The sequence below is a fragment of the Colias philodice genome, chromosome 1, assembly GCF_061535455.1.
Source record: "Colias philodice isolate Cphi_HAF_F1 chromosome 1, ilColPhil1 Martin Lab GWU primary, whole genome shotgun sequence".
In the NCBI taxonomy this organism is placed as follows: Eukaryota; Metazoa; Arthropoda; class Insecta; order Lepidoptera; family Pieridae; genus Colias; species Colias philodice.
Genome location: NC_143086.1, coordinates 11526679 through 11546852, shown reverse-complemented (window position 1 = coordinate 11546852; position 20174 = coordinate 11526679). Strand labels below are relative to the sequence as shown.

The 20174-nt window shown below is 33.0% G+C and overlaps 3 protein-coding genes across 4 annotated transcripts; 1 reads left to right on the top strand and 2 right to left on the bottom strand.

The window, feature by feature from the left end:
- Nucleotides 1-594: 594 nt before the first annotated feature.
- LOC149491362 (TBC1 domain family member 13) lies at nucleotides 595-7481 on the bottom strand. Of its 2 annotated transcripts, XM_089715317.1 has the most exons (9): nucleotides 7325-7481; nucleotides 6537-6610; nucleotides 6151-6276; nucleotides 5093-5271; nucleotides 4705-4803; nucleotides 3806-4016; nucleotides 3315-3516; nucleotides 2039-2161; nucleotides 595-1747 (listed from the first exon to the last, which is right to left on the bottom strand). In XM_089715317.1, exons 1-9 carry the CDS (start codon nucleotides 7342-7344, stop codon nucleotides 1627-1629), a joined length of 1155 nt encoding a protein of 384 aa, XP_089571443.1. In that variant the 5' UTR covers nucleotides 7345-7481; the 3' UTR covers nucleotides 595-1626. The 2 variants fall into 2 exon arrangements, with proteins under 2 accessions (XP_089571443.1, XP_089550442.1); XM_089694316.1 differs by lacking the exon at nucleotides 4705-4803.
- A 5642-nt stretch (nucleotides 7482-13123) lies between these two features.
- On the bottom strand, nucleotides 13124-14056 carry LOC149491361 (venom allergen 5-like). The gene has a single exon (XM_089700702.1). The coding sequence runs from the start codon at nucleotides 14054-14056 to the stop codon at nucleotides 13124-13126; it is 933 nt and encodes a 310-aa protein (XP_089556828.1).
- Nucleotides 14057-17980: 3924 nt separating this feature from the next.
- On the top strand, nucleotides 17981-19021 carry LOC149491360 (venom allergen 5-like). Its single transcript, XM_089700690.1, has one exon. The coding sequence runs from the start codon at nucleotides 17981-17983 to the stop codon at nucleotides 19019-19021; it is 1041 nt and encodes a 346-aa protein (XP_089556816.1).
- Nucleotides 19022-20174: the final 1153 nt, after the last annotated feature.

The window sequence follows — 20174 nt, the reverse complement described above, 5'->3', positions numbered from 1 at the left end:
TAGACATTCCTGAAAAATGTTATTGTCGTTTACTAATTAATTATTATTATATAAGTAGTTCCTTAGATAGGAACTACTTATATACTACTTAAATATTACTCAGTACAAATCATGTTTCATTATGTATACTAAAATGGGAAAATAATATTGCTTTGGAGTGTTTCCACAATACTTCTAAATTATACTACAGATAGTCATACATCTATAAATCTATGAGCCTTCAAAACTGTCAATTTCAGCAGTTATTAGTAGCTGAAGACCTTCTAACAAAATATAATTATACCACAGTTATCTTAAAAATTATTTTAAATATTTACTTGTCAATAAACAAACCTAAATTTAAATCATTTACAAAATTGAAAGGCCTGTGCTAAGAATGATCAATTATAATCGTAAAAAAATATTAAATGCCTTGTTGTTGTTTACTACACTTAATTGACATTTTTAACGCTAACTACTCTAAAATTATAAATTAATTTATGTAAAAAAGTAATTTATAGAAAGTAAGTATGTATAAAATTAATAGATTTTATTTTTCGTTATTACATCATCACATCGTTTTCGTTTTTAGGCTCTGTAAAGTTGTTGAATGCATGGTGTGACATTTTTAATTAAAAAATTTACAAATTGTTAGCTATTTATGGCACTAAAATATTTGAATTGCATCTCTGGTGTGAGAATTAGAATTAGAGTTGCTTTAAACCTAGGTGGATTGTTATCAACAAACAAATCATATATCATTAATTCTAATTGATTCTAAGAACTCATAATTCTTGCGTGAAACATGAATATTCCGAGATTCAGTGGCTTATGGTACATATAGAAAAATAACATCCTCTGACGTAAATTATACAAAAAATAAACAACATAATAAAATATAAATCAAATATAACACTCAAATTTATAAAAATGTAATATCAAAATATAAACTTCAAATAAAAATAAGGCTTTAACATATTTTAGGTAACTTTGAATAGATAATATAATTTTAATAAATGTTTGTTTTTCAAGAATACAATGGCACGTAACTATAATTTGTATAAGTATAAAATATAAATCCAATGTTGTACACCTTTTAGGGCAGTATAATAATAATAAAATTCGTTCAATAAATTATGTACAAGCAATTGAATATATATTAAGAAATGCATAATTTGTTAAACAAACCTACTCAAAATATGTTAAAATAGTTATCTAAGTATTATATCAAGCTGACCTTAGTTTAATGATTCAGTCATTTAAGAATAGTGTCGAGTTTTATAAAAGCTCTATGAGTAAAATGTATCTAAAAATAATCCTACAACAACTAATATCAATATTGGATATGCAGACATTCACAAATATAATAAAAAAATAAATTTTAATAGTAAATATGTTTTTGATACTGGAAATTTAAATTCATGTAATGTCTGAGATCAATTTTTTATTTTTGTGACATCGAATTTAATTTGAAATGCAGCTTGGTTTTGAACATTAAATTATTGTATTTAAAATCGTAGCTATATCTGTTAGCAATAATTCTTTTATATATGCTTGGAATACTTTACTTAATAATACAAGAACACGAAAATATGTACTGTACAATAACCTAACTTACTCTGTCTTTAACCTGAACAATTATAAAAATTAATCATTAGCAATTTGGACGGCCTTGTTCAATATGAGACTGACGTCCATTGGCGGGAAATTTTGTAGTAGTTGGACGTTTGACCCAAAATCGCCGGTAAGTAGATCATCTCTAATTAAACTGGAAAAAAGAAAAGAAAAAGCTTTAGTTACAACTAACACTATTTCATTGTTAAATAGCTGCTTATACAGAATATGTAAAACTTTATGATTGTCTTAATTTAAAAATATAAAAAGACCTGTGGCACTCGGGGACTGCCGCGGTAAAGCTATTGCATAGCATTCCTTCAAGCCACACCTCCGTGTCCGTCGGAGTGGGGAGCGTGAGGTTTTTTCGTTACGGAATTTTTCGATTCGGTCCCCGCGCTCAAGGCCCGCGATAGAAGCTATGCAATAGCTTAAAAAAACTTACATAATCATGGCACAGGCAACGTTAATGAGGAAATCAAATCGATTTGTGTCGGCAAAGAGCGAGTCCCAAATGCGTTCCACATCGGGTAGAGAGAACTCTCGACACAGGAGAAGGGAAAGCCATCTGTGGAAAAATAAAGTGATTTAAAAATAAGTAATAATGAAATTGCGAATATTTAAAACGCTTTAATATATAAGTTATAGTAATTGTGTTACTTGGGAAATAACGAATGAAATTGTAAAAATCAATTGGCGTTCGTTTGTACCGCTAAAACTAGTGTGGCTGAACCGATTTGGCTAATTTGGTCTATAATTTGGTACATATTATAATATGTGTGTTGTTATGTTATGTTGGGTTTTTAACGTTAATAAATATAAATAATAATTATCTACTTAACGGAGAATATTCTTCGTAAATACAATTTGTAGGTCTTTTAACTGAATAACATTTTATAAGCAATCTAAAGACACATAAGTACTTATGTATCTATGTATACACACACAACAGACGTGTTCATAAAAAAATTATGAGACTTTAAAATTCATTAATTTTGGACAAGAATACTTATTACCTCTTTCAAATTAATCTTAATGACACATCACCAACCGCTGGTTGGAATTGCCACGACTACATTTCAATAATACATATTTAATTAGACTCGTGTCAAATCAGTTCAAGGGTCTAGACTTAGAGGTTTTAGTTCGAAGCATAGGACGTCGTTTACTAAAACTTTTCATTTTTGTTTAAAACAGAGATAAATGATTCTTTCAGATGACCTAACAGTGGGCACTTTTAAAAAGAAATTATCATTATTGTAATAATAAAAATAAAAAAATCAAATCCTATCAATTATCCGCATTAGTTCATTCACAGATTATAATATAAGCATTTGTGAAAAATTTATTTGTCAATAGTAAGTCATGACCGTGGCTAGTAATTTACGATACATTATACAATTTTCTCTATAATTATGACCATTTTCTGGCCGTTCACCTGTTGCGTAAAATGTAGTTTCCAGTTTGTTTTAACCATGGAGATAAATTTGTAAACAATATTATATGGTTAGTTACACTCTAGTATATATATCTTTTCAATATCATTTAATAATTATTTTTATGATGAATAATATAAAAAAAAATTATATAAATATTAGTGAAAGAAAAATATGAACACTAAATTACCGTCTATACATCTTATACCTACTACGTAGAAAATTTTGCATAAAAATATGGGACTAAGTCAAAGGGTTTCTTAGTTACATTATCTGTATTCTCACCTAAAGCTATAGTATTGCGGGCGTAATTCCTGTTTCTCGAGACGGTCCCAAACTGCTCTGTCGTTGCGTTTCAAGCAATCGTTTAATTTCGCCATCATATAGTTAATACCGCTCTCTGTTTCATCAAGTGCTCGTATGAAAAAGTCCCGAATTTCCGCCATTAAATTCGTGAAACAGAAGAAACAGTCTGCCTCCGCGTGCTCTGGAATATATATTTAATTAAATCTATCATAAGTAATTCATATTTGACGTTGAATTTCTATAATATTTTAAACAAATACGTAATTCTTGTACGTAGGTACCTACTTTATAATTTAAAATTATATCTATAGGAAATGAAAAGCATTAATGAATTAAAATTAAATTTAAAAATAACAACCGAACCCTATTTTGTGTTGTCGGCCATCTCGGATTTGTTTAACTCATTCACTTGAAAAGTTGTGAAAAAAAAGTCTGTATCGTAAAAAAACATCCTATTTTATTGTACGTACTTCGAAATTCCTCATCCGGGTCCATAGCGAACGTGTGATATATGGGTCCGATGATTTCGTTCATGCCCTGCACGTACCCTTGTCCCGGGTTCAGTTTAGCGTACAGGAACATCATCCGCTCGACCACCTCCCAATGCGCCTCGCAGCCCTCGTTCAGCGGCGCGTAATCCCCGCTCGTTAAACTTTCCGATCTACGGATCTCATTGCTCAACTGAAATTAATGTTTTTTTTTTTTTTTTTTTTTTTTAATGTCACAGCAAGCAAAGGGGCAGATGGGCCACCTGATGTTAAGTGGTAGTATGTGATCGAATTTCGCTGACGAAAAGTATTCGGTGCTTTTCTAGCAAAATGTACATGTGCGTTTAGCAAAAAAGCAGGGCGCGGATGACTGATAAATATCAGTGAAGTATTGAAATGCAGGTAACTAAGACAAAGCGTTTTTACACGCAAGCAGTAAATGAATGAGGGATGGTTCAATTTTTTGTGCAAGGATGGGTATTTAAAACAACATGGTATTAAATAGCATATTATATAGATAATATTTTGTTACAGTCAAATCTCGAAGCTCCGGCTCTTAAATTTGACTAGTCAATACTCAGGTCTGGCTTAAGGTTTTATTCAAGGCTAAAATAAAAAATATTTTTAAGCCTTTGACTTTCATAAAACCTTAAAGGGGCTAGTTCGTTCAGCCAAACGTCGAAAATCAATTGAATGAATTCCAATATGTCATGAAATAAGTTTGACCAGTCAAAATCATCATGATCTTCCATGACCATCAAAAATATCATAAATAATTGACTATAACTTAATATTATATAATAATATAACTCAACAATAAAACAAGCTTCCGATAAACATTTAGTAAGCACTTTAATTTCATGTCACCGTCAACCTGTTACCTTCGCGACTCCAAGGCCTCTTCGTTCCACAGTAGAATAGTTCAATACAGACTGTTGAACTCTTTTATGTAATCGCTTCACTCCGTTACTGTTAACTATCTATAAGTAAAGTAAAAATCGATACACATAGCTAATTATGCTATGATATTATATCTATACTAATATAATAAAGCTGAAGAGTTTGTTTGTTTGTTTGAACGCGATAATCTCAGGAACTACTGGTCCGATTTGAAAAATTATTTCGGTGTTAGGTAGCCCGTTTATAGAGGAAGGCTATATATCATCACGCTTAGACCAACAGGAGCGGAGCTAGTTTATTATTAAGTAGCTAGTGTTTAAAGTTTTTTTATTAACTCTGGTCTAAAAAAGCAAAATTCGTTGCACTTACTACTAAACAAGGGAATTCGGTGGCTGTTTGGAAGAAGGATATATCTGGACAGAGTCTTCTCACATCTTTATCAATTTGCAGTAGAACATCATTATCTTTGAAGTATTCGCTCCAAGAGCTTCCAGGGCTTATGCTTAGCGGATGATCTGTAGGGCCTCCGGGAGACACAATGATCTCATCTAAAATATTGTTTCTACATTAAAATACATTTTATAATCAACTCCCAGTAATGTCACCCAACATAAAAAAATTGGGATCTCTAGTTACACATACTTTGTTATGCGTTATTTTTACTTTCTTAGCTTGTTTCAACGTTTTTTAGAACATCCCGATACCTTAAATATCTATTGTCTTGCTAAAGTTGAGTTTATCCCATATATAAAGAATAGTGCTGACAATGTGAGTTTATATTTCATATAGGTGTAAGATTGCAATAACAGCATCAGTTTACTAGTTTATAGGAAAAGAAGTTATGAAACAACTATATTGCTAACCATTGCAGTTACTGGACTACTTGAATATTATGTATTATGTATAGACGAAAATACACATATGTGCCAATGTTTATGTTATGCCTATAAATAACTTTTATACTGATATTATAATGGTGAAACATTTGTGTTTTTGTATTTATGTTTTCACAAATAAACTTATGCACTACATTTTTTCTGCATGACAAAGACTATATTTTATTCGATTTTTATAAAGTTAAGTGGGTAGCCTCATACAAATTGTATACGCGAAAGTTTGTAAGAAAGAATACATGATTGGTCTAACCTAACATAAACAAAAACCTAATCAGATCTGTATGAAAAGCGAATGACAGAAGAGCACCTTTTTATTTTCGGGCGGCCATTGATCAAACCTAGTTTTTTTAATACAAAATAATGCAATGAACCAAGCTTACTACAACATGCATACCCCTAAACTCAGTCAAAGTCCTTTGGTACACTATAGTCTGGATCAGCACACAGGCTTTTTACCCAGGTACTATGCAAGTGACGCCGCAGGTACCAGCAAATAGTGAAGAAATAAATTATTAAGAAGAAATAACTTACCAATTAATTGTTTATATAGCTGTCGCTTTTTTTGCAGATATGACTCCCAGGAGTTCTTTTCAGGTGGAATGTAGTGCAGCAAAATTTTCCATACTAAAGAGCGGAGGCCCTTTTTGTCTGGCACCCCTAAATAAATTAATTCAAACAAAAATTTATATTCTGAGTTTTCAACTTAAGATAATCATTTGTTCACTACATTTGAATTATTGAAATTACATTCCATAAGAACACTTTTTGTTACAATTTAACGGAAAAAAATCTAGACCAATTTAAATTTTCATACATATACATTACATACTATTATGATCATTTTATTTGAATCTCGCGTCAACCCAGGTGGAGCCTGGACAAGCAGTGAGTATAATAGAAATTAAAATGACTATTACCCTTAAATGCTAACTTTTGAAGAGCTTTCATATCCACTTCATCTTTATCAAGAAGATCTTTAAATGCTTGAATTCTGTAACAGAAAAATAATTACACTATTTAATACCTTCCAATTACTTCTGATCATAAATTTACTGCAAAATCAATCTATATTTTTATTTATTGTACTTATAATTTTCATAAGTAAGGTGTTTCATAAGTAAGTAACCTATAAATGTTTCTATAATTACAAATTTTTATAAGCTAATTGTAGTTTTGCAGACTGCCTAGAAAATAGAGAAAGAATACAAAAAATACTTTTTGTTATTCAGACAATGTTAAACATTGGGTTCAAGGATATTATCAGCAGTTAACCAGTTTAAACCATATTTTAAATTTAAAATATTTTTTAACTACCTACTATTTTGAATGTTGACTTAACGGAAATTAATTTAATAAGAATAATGAAGGGTAGGCATACAAAACAGAAAGAAAAAAAATATTTTATCATAAGAATGGTGTTAATGATTTTATGATCAACTATAAAATAAATTGATATTCAATCAGCAATACGATTTAAAATTTTCTTTTCGGACAGCTATTAAAAAATATTTAAGTACATATACTAAATTAGCATAAATTAGTTGGCAAACATACTTTAATATGTTTTCCTATTGAATAACTAAAAGTGCTGATAGAGTAACATAAAATAATATGCCGCCCTCTTTTGCAATTAATCAAAATATGGGCATTCAGAGTGTTGAATTACAGGTCATAACATTATTTAATAATATAATATTGTTAATACCTTGCTCTGTATAAGCTCATGGTAGTTGTAAAGCACGACAAATAATTAATTTTCTCTCGATGCTCTTCTTAAATTATCAGTTGCACTAACAATATTTTATTTTCGTGTAGCAAAAACGAAAAATCGAAAGCAAATAGCTCGAAGGCAGAGCACAAAAGTAATAAACACCTCCAAGTTCCAACTTTAAAGACTGTCAAGTGTCAGTTGCAAATTGTAGTGTTGCCAACTCGAACTTTGAAAAATAACAATAAACATATTGTATATAGTATAGTGGTATATTAGAACAAAAGGTTTTTTTTCATCAAAAGTTGTTTTCTATATTTTAGCCACCTTAGATCAGATGGAGCATGATAATCGTTCATCGTCCGTGTCAAAGAAAATATAAAAACAAAAGCAACTACAAACCTCCGCCAGTGCTATAGCCGTATAGCCAGTGCGTATAGCGCATCTAGTCGCAAAAATGCATTCTTGTTGCAGTAAAACACTGTAAAATAGGTTCCCAAAAACAAAAAAAAAGGTAAAATAAGTTTTCTGTAGATTAGTTTGGCTTACAATTATTTTGTCCACATATAACTTTAGTAGGTAGGTACTTTATGTAAAAAGATTTTTTACAATATTATAAAAAGTTATAGTTACTACACAAGAAATTTTATTAAATAAAAATAAAAACCTGACTGCTAATTTAATTTATATGTAGCCTACGTCACTACCATAATAATTCAGATGATTGCATCGACACCTCATAAATCAAAATCGGTCCACGCCATGCTGCAGGGCGTGCCAAAGAAATATTATACATAGATACACTCGCAAAACTTAACCCTCTTTCTTCCGCAGTCGGGCAAAATTTGGGAAAATTTTTAAATGTGTGGTAACATAACGCGCACACAGGACTCCTGTATGCACGTGCTGTGACAGGAGCACCGTGTACTGTACGCACAGTGTGGCACAGTGCAGCGGCGAAATGACACCACACATAGCTGTAAGGAAATGACGTTAGACTTTTTAGAGCATTCGCTTTCAGCAACGCTCCATCTGCCTATAATAACTTAGATTCATAAGTAAGCCACATATTAATTAGCATTCGCTCTTAAGCTTGATTACCTACCTAGTTTGTTATGAAATTAAAAGCTCTTTGTCAATACTGTTTTAAAGTGAAACTTTTATTATAATACATCGTCTCAAACTTTTTGGTCTGTGTAGCGCATGTCGCGTGACGGTCGGCTACGGGAAAGTTTCACTTTTACCGTGGTTTCACACAACATTTTTATTATATAAAGTAAGTATAATATATTAACTATTTTCGCTTAGTATATTCGTAGTTCGTTTAAGTACAAAAATATTCAAAATCTTTGGTATAATATTAATTCTTCTTATGCAATATGTTTTTTAATATTATTATTGCGCTTAAAAATGAAATTCGGTTACTTTTTCACATGAAAATAACGGACCGGATTTTTTTTATATTATTAACTTGTAGGTAACAAGCTAATCAGACATCATATTGTTACTAACGCTAACATCATACTAGTGATACCTACTTATAAACTTTATACAATGGTGAATAGTATATATGTTACGGGGGACGTGATTAACTGGGCTTTATTAATAACGACCGGCCATTATTAATAAGGTTGAAGAGCGAAGAGCAAAGTGATTAATTTATCACTTTGACCGGCCATTGTTAATAATTCCTGACTGTTCGTGGTCCATGTAATAAGTAAGTGTTTGAGATAGCTTGAATTTATCACTTGAAATATGAATAATTGCAGTATGAAAAAAACACGAAACGAACCAAACGCACCCCAACAAACTTAGCCAAACCAACGACTATGCTCTAAAGACACTTCATTTCACCTATTTTATTACATAGGCCATAAAAGGGTGGGCTTTATTCATATGGATTAAGTGATTAATCATGCTATTTTAATCACGTAGCCCAATTGAGTAGGGCTTTAGGAATACAAATCAGCCATTATTAATAGTGCTCGGACGGCGCGGACTTAACAAATTGCCCGTAACATATACAATAATTTAAGACAATAAACATAGAATAAGCCTTGCCACGAAAGGAGTCCCGCAGATATGGTGCTGCCGGCATTTAAATAATGTACAATATTACCTAATTGTCACGAGAGTTGGGGAAATTCTGCTTTATTGTTTGTGCAGAGCATAGCATATATTTATTTATTTATTATTAATACAAAGTTTAAACTTTAAAGTTTAAACTTTACTCTACTGTAAGTGTAAAGGTTTCCTATTTAGAAGCCATAATTAAAAAAAATCATAGTTATAGCCATATTAATTTCAGTGTGCGAAATGTGAATTGTCTACACATTTAATTAAACATATTTTAATGAAATCCTGCGATTCACTGGAGCCCATATTTTTCTATAGAAATCAATTATTAATCATAGGGTGGCAACTTGTGACCTTTTTCCACAATATTGACTATTGACTGAACTGTCAAATTTTGTTCACACGAAAGATGTCGCCTAAGTTAAAGCATCTACAGACGCTCCGATTTGGTTGGTGCCAACCATATTGGAACCGACATGGCAACCATTCCAACATTGCTACAGATTGTCCGACGGTTGGCCTTCCAACTGTCAGTTGACCATCACTATCACTACATAGTATAAAACAAAGTCGCTTTCTCTGTCCCTATGTCCCTATGTCCCTTTGTACGCTTAAATCTTTGAAACTACGCAACGGATTTTGATGCGGTTTTTTTTAATAGATAGAGTGATTCAAGAGGAAAGTTTATATGTATAACAAAATCCATTAAATAGTGGAGAAGTACTGTTATTTTTAAGGTTTCTAATGTGATGTCGTAAATGATTACATTTTTTCCGCTTACATTGCAAACGCAGGCTGAACCCTACGAGTTTTATCAATATAATGTACTAAGTATTGTAAACATTGAAAAGGTCTACAGAAAAGTCCGCGACGGTATCTCTTATGGATAACCCACAATAACTTTTTTTTGTCATTTACGTTTTACGACAAATAATGGTTAATTTTCAAAGCGATTTTAACCAATACAGCATTAATCCTTAACCAATTAACTTTAGGAATTGGATGATGAAGGTTTCCGAACATATCTTCGAATGACTCCAGAATCATTCGATGAAATATTAAATATTAAGTTTTTAATGTAGCCGCACTGTCAATTTTTTTTAATACTTCTAACGTAATAAAATACGCTTGATTTCTGGCATTTCTATTTGCGTAATCTTTGTTACTTTATGTCCCACAAACAGGGAAAGTCTTTATATAGTTCCAGTAATTTTATTATTATGTCGCGTTCATGTTGACACACCGGCGGCGTTGCGAATGCGAATGAGCCAATTACCTATATTACTCTATGGAATGAGCCGATTTGGTTGGAACAAAGCTTCCAAACGTTCCAATTTGGTTGGGTCGGATAGGAAGTTGGTTTGGTCGGTATCGCCGGCGCATCCGACCACGTCAAACCAATATTAATAATAATTATGTCGGACCGACCGCTCTCTACACTTTCCGATTTGGTCGTGGTCGGATGGTTGGCACCAACCAAATTGGAGCGTCTGTAGATGCTATACAATGTTGCCAATTTTATCTAATTAATATACCCCCAGAGTTCTATTTGAGATCAGATGTCGATTTGAAAAGGGTTACACCGGTTCATAGTTTGTCTTGAGTATGGATGTTAAATTAATTACCAATGCATACATTTCTTTTGTTTGAGGGAATTTGGGATTGGAAATAAGTTTATAGACATTTTTTATAAAAAAATATATAAAGTTTTAAGCATTTTATACCTGTACATAACTTTGTTTTGATTGCATAGTGAATTTATAAGTATAAACAGTATATAATATGTAGTAGTATCAATAACAAATACTTAATAAACGGGATATTGTAATAAGTAAAATTATTGTAAATGGGGAAACATCTTAGCCGCATCAAGCAACACACTGGAAGATCTGTCATCAAAATATGCCGTTTTAAAAGATGTCGGTGTTAGTTCCCAATTTCGCCACGCGCTAAAAGTTTTTAGTTAGGAGAATGTTCGACAGAGGCAGCACTGTATTGAAATTTGCTTTGCGATGGCTTTGTTTTTGGTTGCGATTTTGTACAATTATTATGGCTATATAATAACACATTCTGACAAATCCATTCATTACCAGAGTAACAAACATCCAATCCATCCATTCATCTGTATTGTTAGCAACTGCTAGTTTTCCCCGGTAAAAGGAACACTTCGATTACGTTGCATATTTATTATTTTGATGAAAACAAAAGAAAAGTACCTATGTAATTGCGTTAAATTTGAATTACTTACAACAAAAATCGTTGTCATGTAATATATATTTTTGAATAGCAAGAGATAGAGAATTTAGTAGGTAATGTGATTTTATAATACCTTCTTTAAACAGGTATCAGGTACCCACCGAATTCCTATATAGTTATAAATATAAATGTAGGTACCTATATTATGCGTAACTAGGTAGGTGAAAAGTTTTGATAAAATAATAGGCACCTTCACAGGGTACCTTTTGTAAGACTTGACTTGTAAAGATAAAAAAAAAGAATGAAATGTGAAATTTTTAATAAAGAAGGACCGGGGTTCGAGTCCTGCCTCATTGTCTTTTCTATTTTTTTAAATATTCACATAAAGAATGCATTTAAATGCTACATAACTAAATATTAAAAAAAAAACGAAATTATTTTAATATTGTATTTAAGTAAGTAGTAAATGCATAAATGAAAAAACTAAAATATAAATCAATCGAAATGTGCCAGTCCAATATCAGCCATAAAAATGATTATACTTAACGAAGAAAGCAAAGTCATGTTCATACTTTGATTCTTTTTGAAATCATACTCATTATAAAAGTCTATGATAGATAATACAACACATAGGAGATTTAAAACGATTCCCACTGAAAGAAATGATGATTCAATGAATTTATTCGATGGAATATTTAATCCAGCTTCCAATAACAAGCCCATTATAATTACACTGTAGCTTCCATATACTCCCAAGGTTATAAAATGGCCAGTGGATGTTAAATCGTTGCATTCGGAATTGAAGAAAAATCCGAGCACCATCAGCAATAAAACAATGCTTCTTAATGACATCTGAACTAATCTGTACGACATTTTATAAATCATAAAAATGGCTATATAAGTTAATCAAAACGAACGTACTGTGAATAATTTCTCTTCAATTTATAAGCCAAGCGAAACTTCAATTCTATGACGGTTTATTCCTGTGGTTTATTCTGAATTGTCTATTGGTGAAAGAAGGATCGAGAGATTAGTTCGAACTGCAATGATATTTTTGGCCAAAAACTTACTTATATACTCGCTTATATTGTGCTTATCTTATATACAATATTATGTGATAAATCATTCTGTGACTTTTTCATTCAAATTCTACGATATCATATTTTATATCTATCAAAATTATCTTAATTAGCCTACAATTTAAAAGACTTTCTTAATTTAATGTCTGTCTGCCTGTCTGTTAGGTACTCCATCACGCCTTAACTAATAACTACTGAACCAATTTGCATGAAATTTGGTTTGGAGATATTTCGATACCCGAGAAAGGACATAGGCTACTAATTTTTACCCCGGGACATAGGATAGGTTTTATCCCGGAAATCCCCCGGGAACGGGAACTATGCGGGTTTTTCTTTGACTGCGCGGGCGAAGCCGCGGGTGGAAAGCTAGTAGTTAATAAAATATTAATATCACAAGAATATTCATGTCGTTCATGTCCTATAAATAGCTATAAAATTTAGTTGTCTATTCAGGCTGTGATGTGTAAATAATATAAGCACAGGAGATTGGCACGTCCATGGCTATCGATTTTGGTTTGGTTTTCGTTTGACAGCTCGAATATTTGATTCCTACTACTTCAAACATTCCTCTGTGTAACGGAGATTCTTTTTCATCGATATTATTCGAAACATTAAAATCCTGAAACTTTGTAGATCTACCTGACGTGAACTTGGTTCTACGGAGTATGTTTTCACTTGAAGTAGACGTTCGCGTGACGTATCCGCCGTCTGTAGGAGTCGACAATGTTCTCCGTTTCCTAAAGTAGACACAAGATCTTGTTTTGGCTGTGCAAAGAGCTTGTGAACATCCTAATCTCCACGTAGACGCCCACGCTGCCGCGGAATACCAGTGCGCATTACAGCCGCCTGGAGCACTACAATTACTGAGTCTAAATGACCACACATAGTCAGGATGCAATGCTCTAGATCCAGAAAACCATGCCCCTACCGCATCAGCCAATAATTGCGCTTCCGTTACTCGAGGTACCACTGGCCTAACATCTAAATTTTGTAGAACATTGAATCTTATAGTATTCCTACACTCATCATGTCGCTTCTGACACTGCTGTGCCCAAGTCTCTGCCAATTCTTCCAGCTCATAATCCCAATACATTTTTCGCATATTCGCGGCTGGAGGTTGTCCCGGTTCCAGCCCCATTGCTATATTGTCCCTATGTCTATTATGCAATAACAGCAATTGGTATCTTGTCCACATTGTCATGCCAGAAGCGAACAACCTTGAACTGTGTTTGTTTTTAGCTACGCACATGGTGTGCTGGTTTTTCAACGAACAATCGGGATGGTTACAATAGTCTTGCAATTTCATTGTTACATTGTTAGAATCGCAAGTAATTAAACTCCAAATAAAAATACTCGAAATTGCTAATGCAATACGCATTATGTAATAATATTACAAATAAGCATAAAAGTTAACGAAAATAGTATACGTCAATCAGAAATATTAAAGCGTCAATGGTGTAAACACAGGGTGTAAAACTGTAAATAATCTATGATAGAATAGTCCACAGCATAATCTATGGATATTCCCATGCAAAATAAATATGTAATAGTAGGTTTCCGCCCGCGGCTTCGCCCGCGCAGTCAAAAAAAACCCGCATAGTTCCCGTTGCCGTGGGATTTCCGGGATTGCGTCATTTTCCCGGGATAAAAAAAATAAAGTAGCCTATGTCCTTTCTCGGGTATCAAAATATCTCCATACCAAATTTCATCAGTAGTTTAGGCGTGATTGAGTAACAGACAGACAGACAGAGTTACTTTCGCATTTTTATAATATAATTAGTATGGATTCTTCGTAAGTTAAAACTAACGCTTGGCTAGGTACGTTTTAATCTTATCTTAATAAGTAGGTATGTGTTAGTTTGTTGCTAATGAGAACCTGTTATTATCATTTCTATACCGTCCTACTAAGGTATTTAGGTTATTTCTTACCTTTGTTGATATTCTATTACAAAGGGTCTAGGTAATATAAGTTTAATCCGTATTGTTTTATGGGAGACTTATTTTCAATGAGAGACGCAGAGATCTTTTGAAAATAGTTAAAACTGTATCTCAAAACAACAGCTACTAAAATGAAGTCGGTAAAAAAATTTAGGCTGGTATATAGGCTCCATAAATGCGGATGGTATGAAGAAACTTCTTTTGTAACCTATAATTGTTACATTACCTATATTTCTGTGTGTTCAAAGGAGAAGAAAGAAAAATGTTGTGTGGTTTTATGAAACCACGGTAAAAGTGAAACAAAGTTATCGTATTTGTAGGTACGATAATTATTATCGTACGGTTCGACCGTCACGCGACATGCGCTACACAGACCAAAAAGTTTGAGACGATGTAATAAAAGATTCACTTTAAAAAAAAACAGAAGATTATTAATTATTATCTACATAATTAAAAATAATCACCAATAAAATGAGCCCTATATAATAATATTGTAAGTTCAATTCGATTTCGTAAGCTGAATCAATCAATAGCTAGTTCTGGGAAACAGAAAAAACGTGAAGAACCACAGATACTCGCTTTTACTGTTTGCAATTATGGTCCAGCTGGCAATATAGAGGGGTTTCCTATTTACGAAGCCGGAACGACTTGTAGCAATTGTCCGCAAGGTACACTTTGTGGCGATCGAATGCATAGAGGTTTGTGCATTGTGTCTGGCGATCCTGAGGGTAAAAAAAATAAAAACCTAGCTTAGAATTTATTAATCTGCATACTGATTCCTAGTCTTTGTTTAGTGTGATGATTTTGAATTGAAGTCATTGTTATTTTCCTCTAAGTTATTCTATCAACAAAATAGTTTAATTAATTAAATTGGGTATAATTGAAATTCTTCGCCGTTTTAATTAATTGTATAATCAAGGAGGCAGATATAATGTTATTTAATATGAACATTCCCTATTTAATATATTTTATATTCATAATTTTAACTTGGAATCTTTGTAATTGCTACCTACTTTTGTTATTGAAGAGGTAGGGAAAACTCCAAAGTAGGTATTTTAGAACTAGTTTTTCTTGCAGTTTATCTGTATAAGGATGTCAATTTACATTATTTATTTTTAACTATATGTTCGCTTCGGATATGAATTATATTTAACTCTTTATATTTAACTTATATTAAACTTTCCAACGAATGCAAAACCGTTGAAATCGGTTCGTGCGTTCTGGAGTTATAGCGTCAGGAAGGAAAACCCGACTTATTTTTATATAGTAGACTAGCGGTCCGCCCCGGCTTCGCCCGTGGTACATGTTTACGTTTTCTCTACATAAGAACCATCCTCGTACTTCAAGGAATATAATAAAAAAAGAATTATCGAAATCGGTTCAGCCGTTCTCGAGTTATGCGCTTACCAACACATTTTGCGATTCATTTTTATATATAAGAAATATTCATGTCGTTCATGTCCTATAAATAGCTATAAAATTTAGTTGTCTATTCAGGCTGTGATGTGTAAATAATATAAGCACAGGAGATTGGCACGTCCATGGCTATCGATTTTGGTTTGGTTTTCGTTTGACAGCTCGAATATTTGGCTAGACACTGAATATTATAATATGCTCACAATAGGCTACAGGACATTGGCAAAATTGTGGCAGCACAGTACTGCCATAAATTAAAATATTGAATTGAATATCCGGCATTTCGCCGTTAAAAATAATAACTCGCTTAATAATGAGTTTTTACCAAAAAATAGTGGTTTTATTCGGTTTTTCTTGCTTTTGAAAAAGAAAACTTGCCAAGTGAGTAATTGGTATTTCCTTAGTAGGTAGTTTTCATTTTTGTCGAGAATCATTGTAGGTTTTTCATAGTGATTGGAATTCAGTTCTTCCTAAAAGCTATAAAAAGATATGTTACGCACATACATTAACATTTTTGGCACATCACACTAGAAGCCTTTCTGGTTGTAATGAATGACATTCATTACCTAACTACAAAAAGGCTTCCACTCGGCGGCATTGTATACGAAATTCGTGCCAATTCAACCACAAGCTTTTCAGCAGTCTATTTCAAAATGACTAGCGTTTGTTCCATAGGTTTGTTCAAATTTCAAAAGCATTGACCGGATCCGACGCTGTAAGTCTGTAACAGTAATCATAATACCTATAACTACGGGGAGTGTTCCGTATACAATTACCTATATGAAGATGATTAGGTATCGTTCCGTTTTCTACAAGTTATTAAAATTTCTCTTGACTGTATTTTATAAAAACTAGCTATTGATTGATTCAGCTTACGAAATCGAATTGAACTTACAATATTATTATATAGGGCTCATTTTATTGGTGATTATTTTTAATTATGTAGATAATAATTAATAATCTTCTGTTTTTTTTTAAAGTGAATCTTTTATTACATCGTCTCAAACTTTTTGGTCTGTGTAGCGCATGTCGCGTGACGGTCGAACCGTACGATAATAATTATCGTACCTACAAATACGATAACTTTGTTTCACTTTTACCGTGGTTTCATAAAACCACACAACATTTTTCTTTCTTCTCCTTTGAACACACAGAAATATAGGTAATGTAACAATTATAGGTTACAAAAGAAGTTTCTTCATACCATCCGCATTTATGGAGCCTATATACCAGCCTAAATTTTTTTACCGACTTCATTTTAGTAGCTGTTGTTTTGAGATACAGTTTTAACTATTTTCAAAAGATCTCTGCGTCTCTCATTGAAAATAAGTCTCCCATAAAACAATACGGATTAAACTTATATTACCTAGACCCTTTGTAATAGAATATCAACAAAGGTAAGAAATAACCTAAATACCTTAGTAGGACGGTATAGAAATGATAATAACAGGTTCTCATTAGCAACAAACTAACACATACCTACTTATTAAGATAAGATTAAAACGTACCTAGCCAAGCGTTAGTTTTAACTTACGAAGAATCCATACTAATTATATTATAAAAATGCGAAAGTAACTCTGTCTGTCTGTCTGTTACTCAATCACGCCTAAACTACTGATGAAATTTGGTATGGAGATATTTTGATACCCGAGAAAGGACATAGGCTACTTTATTTTTTTTATCCCGGGAAAATGACGCAATCCCGGAAATCCCACGGCAACGGGAACTATGCGGGTTTTTTTTGACTGCGCGGGCGAAGCCGCGGGCGGAAACCTACTATTACATATTTATTTTGCATGGGAATATCCATAGATTATGCTGTGGACTATTCTATCATAGATTATTTACAGTTTTACACCCTGTGTTTACACCATTGACGCTTTAATATTTCTGATTGACGTATACTATTTTCGTTAACTTTTATGCTTATTTGTAATATTATTACATAATGCGTATTGCATTAGCAATTTCGAGTATTTTTATTTGGAGTTTAATTACTTGCGATTCTAACAATGTAACAATGAAATTGCAAGACTATTGTAACCATCCCGATTGTTCGTTGAAAAACCAGCACACCATGTGCGTAGCTAAAAACAAACACAGTTCAAGGTTGTTCGCTTCTGGCATGACAATGTGGACAAGATACCAATTGCTGTTATTGCATAATAGACATAGGGACAATATAGCAATGGGGCTGGAACCGGGACAACCTCCAGCCGCGAATATGCGAAAAATGTATTGGGATTATGAGCTGGAAGAATTGGCAGAGACTTGGGCACAGCAGTGTCAGAAGCGACATGATGAGTGTAGGAATACTATAAGATTCAATGTTCTACAAAATTTAGATGTTAGGCCAGTGGTACCTCGAGTAACGGAAGCGCAATTATTGGCTGATGCGGTAGGGGCATGGTTTTCTGGATCTAGAGCATTGCATCCTGACTATGTGTGGTCATTTAGACTCAGTAATTGTAGTGCTCCAGGCGGCTGTAATGCGCACTGGTATTCCGCGGCAGCGTGGGCGTCTACGTGGAGATTAGGATGTTCACAAGCTCTTTGCACAGCCAAAACAAGATCTTGTGTCTACTTTAGGAAACGGAGAACATTGTCGACTCCTACAGACGGCGGATACGTCACGCGAACGTCTACTTCAAGTGAAAACATACTCCGTAGAACCAAGTTCACGTCAGGTAGATCTACAAAGTTTCAGGATTTTAATGTTTCGAATAATATCGATGAAAAAGAATCTCCGTTACACAGAGGAATGTTTGAAGTAGATGGGAAACAGAAAAAACGTGAAGAACCACAGATACTCGCTTTTACTGTTTGCAATTATGGTCCAGCTGGCAATATAGAGGGGTTTCCTATTTACGAAGCCGGAACGACTTGTAGCAATTGTCCGCAAGGTACACTTTGTGGCGATCGAATGCATAGAGGTTTGTGCATTGTGTCTGGCGATCCTGAGGGTAAAAAAAATAAAAACCTAGCTTAGAATTTATTAATCTGCATACTGATTCCTAGTCTTTGTTTAGTGTGATGATTTTGAATTGAAGTCATTGTTATTTTCCTCTAAGTTATTCTATCAACAAAATAGTTTAATTAATTAAATTGGGTATAATTGAAATTCTTCGCCGTTTTAATTAATTGTATAATCAAGGAGGCAGATATAATGTTATTTAATATGAACATTCCCTATTTAATATATTTTATATTCATAATTTTAACTTGGAATCTTTGTAATTGCTACCTACTTTTGTTATTGAAGAGGTAGGGAAAACTCCAAAGTAGGTATTTTAGAACTAGTTTTTCTTGCAGTTTATCTGTATAAGGATGTCAATTTACATTATTTATTTTTAACTATATGTTCGCTTCGGATATGAATTATATTTAACTCTTTATATTTAACTTATATTAAACTTTCCAACGAATGCAAAACCGTTGAAATCGGTTCGTGCGTTCTGGAGTTATAGCGTCAGGAAGGAAAACCCGACTTATTTTTATATAGTAGACTAGCGGTCCGCCCCGGCTTCGCCCGTGGTACATGTTTACGTTTTCTCTACATAAGAACCATCCTCGTACTTCAAGGAATATAATAAAAAAAGAATTATCGAAATCGGTTCAGCCGTTCTCGAGTTATGCGCTTACCAACACATTTTGCGATTCATTTTTATATATAAGAAGATTATATGTATAAAAAATGAACACACTTTGACATACATTTTTAAAAATAACCAAGTCCATTAAAGTTAGTAGATATTTATTTTAAGTAAGGAAGACATTCTTGCAAACGATGTGATTACAAATACAGGCGTCCGCGTCGTGTCTAGGAAAATTCACGGAAAATATGTTATTTCAACGCTTAGAAAACACGTCCTTTACACGAAATTTTATATTTCTAACACCGAAAATCTGAGACGCGGGCATCTGTATGCGAGGTAGCTTAGATGCTTGCTGCTTCATAGGCGCTGAATCATAAAACTATTTGCAATATGCATTCAAGGCAGGTGACAAAATATTGATTTTACAATATACATACTGTAGACGCGAGTATGAGGAGAATGTGTGGAATTCGTAGAGTTTAGACTTTTTATATTGATTTATATGCAGTATTTTATACACATTCATTAAAAGCTATAGGCAGAAAT